This window comes from Suncus etruscus, chromosome 18 (assembly GCF_024139225.1).
Source record: "Suncus etruscus isolate mSunEtr1 chromosome 18, mSunEtr1.pri.cur, whole genome shotgun sequence".
Taxonomy (NCBI): Eukaryota; Metazoa; Chordata; class Mammalia; order Eulipotyphla; family Soricidae; genus Suncus; species Suncus etruscus.
In genome coordinates, this window is record NC_064865.1 from 10,791,863 (window position 1) to 10,798,416 (window position 6,554).

Consider the following 6,554-nt stretch of genomic DNA (forward strand, 5'->3'; position numbering starts at 1 on the left):
TGTTTAATGAATGTGAGTTGAGTTACCAGAACTAAAACAAATTGGCCTTAAATTCACAGTTAAGAGTATTAAAGGCTTTACCTGCTAATTTGCTTTTTAAAAAATTACCTTAGTCAGAGATATAGTCAGTAGAAAGATCATTTATATGTTGCATGAATGATTATCATTAAATAAGATAAGATTAGTACAGAATCTCGGAGGGAAAGTGGGTGATCTGAAGAGGAGAGTTAGAAAAATAAAATAAAATAAAACAAGTACAAGAGATGATGGAATTATCCAAGGAACAACATTTTTGAAGCTCTCATAGGAATGATTAATTTCATTGATTTAGTTTTCCCATCTGTAAAATGGAACTAAAGACATATATAACGTTGAAGCTCCTCTAAGGATGAAATATTTCCATCCCATGGAAATCACAGTTTCATGACTGAAAAGTAGAGCATGCAATGTGTGACAGGAGTTTTTAACTATTTGGAGGAAAATATGAAATAGTATGAAAGTTTTTGCAGTTTGGTTCATCTCTGTAGTCAACATGTTAACTTGGATGCAATTTGAGAACAATGGGGGTAGATGTGGGGGTAGAAGAAAAGGTAATTTAATCCTTTTTCCATCATCTTTTTTTAGGGTACCCTTTTGTTTCCCCTTCAGGAAGTGGAATAGAAAAAAAAAACCCCACTTTCGTCAGCCATTCTGATTCAACCACACATAGGCTCTAAGCAGGTCATGACTGCTATAAAACCAACAGGTACTTCAATGACACAGCATAGGAAGAACCCAAGAACTCATTGCACAGAGCAGGCAACCAGAACAAAGTTACCATGACCATGCTCCGTGAGACAGTGTTGGTGAGTAGCAACAATAATTTCTATTTAGTCAGTCATTCCTAGGATTTCAAAAAAGCATTAGGCTTGACTGAGTCTTCAGTGGAGGTGGGTGTTCTTTATTTCAAACACAGAATTAATTTGGATGGATTTGGATTTTTGTACAGTAGAGAAAAAGAAAAACTAGAAGCTATCAAGGAGCGAAAAATACTAGTTTTTGCCTAATGGTTTTGTATAGTTGTTGTTAGTTTGCACAGCTCTCGCAATTGTCTGTTTTGAGATTATTTGGGAATTGGGTTGGCATTACAAATAAAACTATCTACTATGAGAGCTCAGTCAAACATGTATATGGATATTTTAGTCAAGGATAAAATACATTATCCCAAGTATAATGATTTATCCTAATTTAAAGTGACAGAATTCCAGGATGAAGGAAATAAAAACCTGTATTGAGCTTTGGAGAGCTATTACAGAGCTATTGACAAGTGTCTGATAGGTGATTAATATTGTCTCCTTCCATTTAAAGGTGAAAGAGATATTAGTTTGATGCAAATCTACTTCCCTTGGGTATAGGATCTTGCTTGAGAATGGTTGTGTAAGATAGAAGAAGTATTTAATGTAGGACAGCATGAAGACCGAACTTGGAATGCCACTCCCCATATTTTTGACATACTTCTCTTTATTTTCTCCATTTACAAACCACTTGATTTGTAAGAGTGTGGATTTCATTAAGGGTATTGAAAAATAGTGTTGATAATACTGTATGCATATTATTTTAGAGATGATAAGAAAAATATCATATATTTATTTAAGGACATAGGCTTTAGTATTAGAATATTCTTCATCAAGTACTAGTTAGGGGATTCAGGGTCAGTTATTCAGCTGTTCTGTGTTTTATTAATTAGCATATCCCTTTCTATTTGTAACTGGTATTTCATGGAATTTAGGGGAAAGTAATTAATTGACATCATTAAGAATTATTAAACCTAGTCTCTGAAATACCTGATCTATACACATTCAGTTTTTAATTAACTTGATCATTTTAATATAGGGATAGATACAGCTTTCAATAAGTGTTAACTATTAGTAGAGCTGTTACTGTTTTTACCTCTGAACCTCATCAATTTAGTGAAGTAGATTTGTAGACGTTCTCCATCAACACAATTTAGTTATGCCAGCCAAAGAGAGATGGCTCAAAGGGCTGTAGGGCAACATGAATGCAGGAACTCTAGGTTTAATTCCCAGAACCACATAATTTCTTTGCAGCACTGAGAATGCCCCTGAGTGTGCCCCCCTCAAAAAAAAAAAGAGGAAACTATTAAACATCACTTGGTGTTATATGCACAAAAACACAGGAATGAATGTAGGTGTACTGACTCCCAATGTGTACTTCTGTTTGAATGGTTCTGAGGTAAGATTTCTAAATTTAGTCATCATGTCCAAACAGAGATATTTCTTTATTTTGTGCTTCAAAGCTGTTTCTATTCTGATTGCTTTGAAGATGTCTGTTGAAGCATCAGCAAGAAACATGATAGTGCAAAGAACATTAGACTTAGGAATACCACTTTGAAGAGTTGATACTCTTTCTTGTACACCTAGGAATCCCTGGCTGTGTATCCCTGGGTGTATTCCTGGCTGTGTTTCGAATTACATATCTATGTAAGGGCAAGTACAGAGCACAGATACTATCAACGACAAATGCTCAAATGCTCAGATGATTACAGTTCTAAGTAGAATGAAGTACAAGGTGAAGCAGAGAATGTTGGTGTCCTGAGTTGTTTCTGTTTGGCTGGTGCTTGACTGTGCTATTTTCTATTGTACAGCATGGGAAACATTTTCAGTTACTTGCCTCATAAGTGGCATAGAAGAATTCAAGTTTCAACTCAATTTTGAATCTCTCAGAGAAGTGCTGTGTACAATTTTTGTTTGTTTGTTCGGTTTCTTTGGGGTAGGAGGGGAGGACAAGAGCAGACCCCTGATCTACTACTAATACCTACAGTCTCTGATCAAAAGCTTCAAAAACCAAGCTAGAATAATTTGCAGACACCAGCATATTTCCTAATACAGGGCCATGTAAGACACAAGATTCATACAGCTCTGTCATAGCTGTCAAACTCCTTAAAATGCTTGAATTCTCTCAGGACATTCTATAAATGGCTCTATGTTGCTAATAATTATAATAACCTCCATTAGCAATTAATACTGACTACTGACAACCTAGGCTGATGAACCCAACTAACTTACTTGTTGCCTTTCAGACATAGCATTTTCACCCATCTAATTCAGATAATTAATGCTAGCTTGAATGATTCCACTTATAGTTGTGAGAATCAGGTGTTTAAAAACAGTTGTGAAGGGCCCGGAGAAATAGCACAGTGGTGTTTGCCTTGCAAGCAGCCGATCCAGGACCAAAGGTAGTTGGTTCGAATCCCGGTGTCCCATATGGTCCCCCGTGCCTGCCAGGAGCTATTTCTGAGCAGACAGCCAGGAGTAACCCCTGAGCACTGCTGGGTGTGGCCCCAAAACAAACAAAAAAAAAAAAACAAAAAACCCAAAAAACAGTTGTAAAATTAGGTGAGAGAGAATTGTACAGAGGATAAGACACTTGCCTGGCACACAGCTGATCCAAGTTCAATCTTTAGCACCATATATGGTCCCTAGAGCACTATCAGGTCTAAGCCCTAAGCACTACTGGGCATGGTCCCAAAACAACAAAAGAAAAGAGAGATTTGTAAATGTCCTAGGAATAAACAAACAGAAAAGTGACTTGCTAGAAGTGTGGTGCTTATTGCTAAATTATAGAATTTAAGGTACAAAGACCAGAGTGATAGAACAGCTTTGCTTCTAGAGGACCCATGTTGGATCTCTGGTATTTCTTATGGTGCCTAAATGATCAGAAGTGATTCTTGAGTTCAGATCCATAAGCAACCCTTGAGTACTATAAGGTGTGGCCCCAAAACAAACAAATAAAAAGAACTTAAGTACTATTAATAGCTTTAATAATAAAAACTAGGAACTTTTAAACAAATACGAAACAAAAAGAGAAAAGAGAAAAAGGGCAAAGAAGAGAAAAGAAAAAGGGAAAAGAGAAAACACAAAACCCAAAGAGAAAACACAAAACTCAAGAAAACCATGGAAGAGATAGTCTTGGAAAACTGAGGATCCTTTTGTCTAAGAAAGCATTCCTCTAAAGTTTTGGGGTTCCATAGTTCTTTGTCTAGACTCAAAGTACATGAGGAAAAGTTTTCCATCTTTGTTGTGCACTTAATGTTCTGAATACAATGTTGACAATAAGGTCACTTGGGTTGCCTTTAGCTGGGCCTTATCTGGGTCATTTTCATTCTTCACAATATTTTTTCTTTTGGTAGAGGAACCTAAATCACAGTTCTGACCCTTTATCTCAGTGACCCCTTCTTAGCTACAATTTTGCATTCTATTGAGAGTCTGTGATAGGGCTGGTTGCTTCATGGTTCATTGGTAATGATAGTGGAAGTGAAGCGATGGGTGTCGAGTAAAGCTGGAGAGCTTTTTAGTTTTTTCTTTGTGAATTCTTATAACTTTAGGGAAAGCAATATTTCAATGGAAGTATAAGAAATATATGTTCCAGGGTTAAAGAGAAATAGTTGCCATATTCTCAGTTGTTGTGCATCATTAGTACCCCGCTTCTTTCAATTAGAAAGGGTAATTGGAACTTCGTTGAAGTTGGTTTTGCATAATGTTTTCTTTAATGCACTGAACTTGGCTTTATTGTTAATTTGACTGTATTGTTTTGTTTATTCATTTATTCATTCATTATTCGTTCATTACTTTTGTTTACCCCAGAAATTATTTACAGAACACCTGTTCCATACTATTTCTACTGTAGGAACTTGCATTCTAATAGGTGTCCATCTGACATAAACATAAGCAATTTATTTCCTCCCAGACAATAAAGAAATGCTTTTTGAATGCTAGAAGATAAATATCAATTATGATTTACAGATAATTCACCTCAAATTGTAGTACTTTAGAACAAGCTCCTGGAATAGACCACCCACACAAGAGTAAGGTCTTGATGGAAGGGTGGGGTTTGAAGAGCTCTGGGCCACTGGGTCAGCCCAGACTTACAGGTATCTTGGATTTACAGGTAGGCTTGGAAAGAAAAGAAACAGAAATTGAGGGAGGCAACGATGTCAGGCTTCACACCCAACTCCAGATCCTAATAATTTTTCTGTTTCACTATTTGGAAGCACTCAATTATCAGGCAAAGTTTAATTTTCAGTTCAGTGCCCATATCTGGGTAAGAAGCTGAGGCCCTGTGAAAAAGCAGAAGAAACGTTTGGTGTCTCTAGCAAGAAAGACCAACTCTCCTCACTCACTGCAACCACCTATTCCTTTCAGATCAAGACCCTGCTGCTGCTGCTGCTGGGACTCACTGTTCTGAAGATGGTGGCAGCTAGGAAAAAAACCAAAGTTGGAGGAGCTGCCCTTTGCCCCACTCTGGAGGACCAGAGTGTGAGGGTGAACATTAGCATTATTGATCAATCACCCAGTGTTCCAGTCTTCTCCCAGAACTTCCAGAACCGCTCTATCTCCCCCTGGGATTATCAGTAAGTGCATCAGAGATTAATCTGCACATTCTCTTCTTTGCCACTTGAAGGGGGGCATGGGTGACCGTCCCCGTGAAGTTCCTGAAGCTTCATGTCTAAACTTAATGCTGCTCTGACTCTGAGGTTATCGTTGCCTTTGTGTCTCTTGGCAGAAGGGCCTACAGAGGAGAAGAGAAATCCAGAGAAAACTCTGGATTTTATAGAGCTCTAGACCCTTGGCTTTCTCTTCCAAGCGCCATGCACTGCAGGCTTTGTGCCAGGAGACTTACTAGTGAGGTCCAATCCCTGGCCAAGGACAAGTAATTATGATATAATGGAAAGAACAGTGAATCCAAGGATCTAAGTATCTCATTTATCATTGTAGCATGTGGTATGCATTTGTATCACGAAATGTGGTAATCTGGGGAGGTGTTGGAGAATTCTATGATATAGCTATAAAAACTGAGACTTAGGAAAAAATAAAAATAAAAATAACTGAGACTTAGGGGATTTAGCACCCACTGGAAGAAGAATGTATGAACCCAGGATCTGTCTACAGACAGATAACTGAGTGGTTTGGAAAAGCCTCCTCAAATGAATTGGGACCAGGTGCTCTCAGCTTCTGGCTGCCCTCCACTTCTCAGTCTCACCTTCCACTTTTGTCTGCTCTTCTTGCAGTGTTACCGAGGACCACCACCGAATTCCCTCCTTTATTGCAGAGGCCCGATGCAGGTACCAGAGCTGCCTCAATGCTGAAGGGGAGGAAGACAGCTCCTTGAACTCTGTTCCAATTAAGCACGAGTTCTTGGTCCTCCGCAGGGAGCCCAAGGGCTGCTCTCACTCCTTCCATCTGGAGAGAGTGTGGGTGACAGTGGGATGCACTTGTGTCACCCCCATTGTCCACCATGTGCAAGGCCCCAAGGCAAGACATCAGTTGAGCTGAAGATGTAGCAAAACTCCCCTGTCCCCCAGCAGCTACTGTGATATAATGCCATTTCCTGGGAATGCTCCTGTAAAATGGTCTTTGTTCCATGTATTTATGATGTATTGGTTATATAAAATTTTGGCAGAAAAATAATATATCAAGTACATATAATAAACTATTTATACTGACAATTACTTATGGTGTACATTTCTTTTTTTCAGCTTGTAGTCATGGTCCTTG

At 38.4% G+C, this 6,554-nt stretch overlaps 1 protein-coding gene across 1 annotated transcript; it reads left to right on the top strand.

The window, feature by feature from the left end:
* The first annotated feature begins 560 nt into the window (after positions 1-560).
* On the top strand, positions 561-6,332 carry LOC125996277 (interleukin-17F-like). The gene is made up of 4 exons (XM_049765222.1): positions 561-590; positions 768-845; positions 5,202-5,410; positions 6,068-6,332. Exons 1-4 carry the CDS (start codon positions 561-563, stop codon positions 6,330-6,332), a joined length of 582 nt encoding a protein of 193 aa, XP_049621179.1.
* Positions 6,333-6,554: the final 222 nt, after the last annotated feature.

Excerpts from the sequence above, each read along its gene's own strand:
- LOC125996277 (XM_049765222.1), top strand. The coding sequence starts at position 561 with ATGGGGGTAGATGTGGGGGTAGAAGAAAAG. Across the intron at positions 591-767 it reads ATGTGGGGGTAGAAGAAAAG|GAAGAACCCAAGAACTCATT; the intron begins GTAATTTAATCC and ends GACACAGCATAG. Across the intron at positions 846-5,201 it reads TGCTCCGTGAGACAGTGTTG|ATCAAGACCCTGCTGCTGCT; the intron begins GTGAGTAGCAAC and ends TATTCCTTTCAG.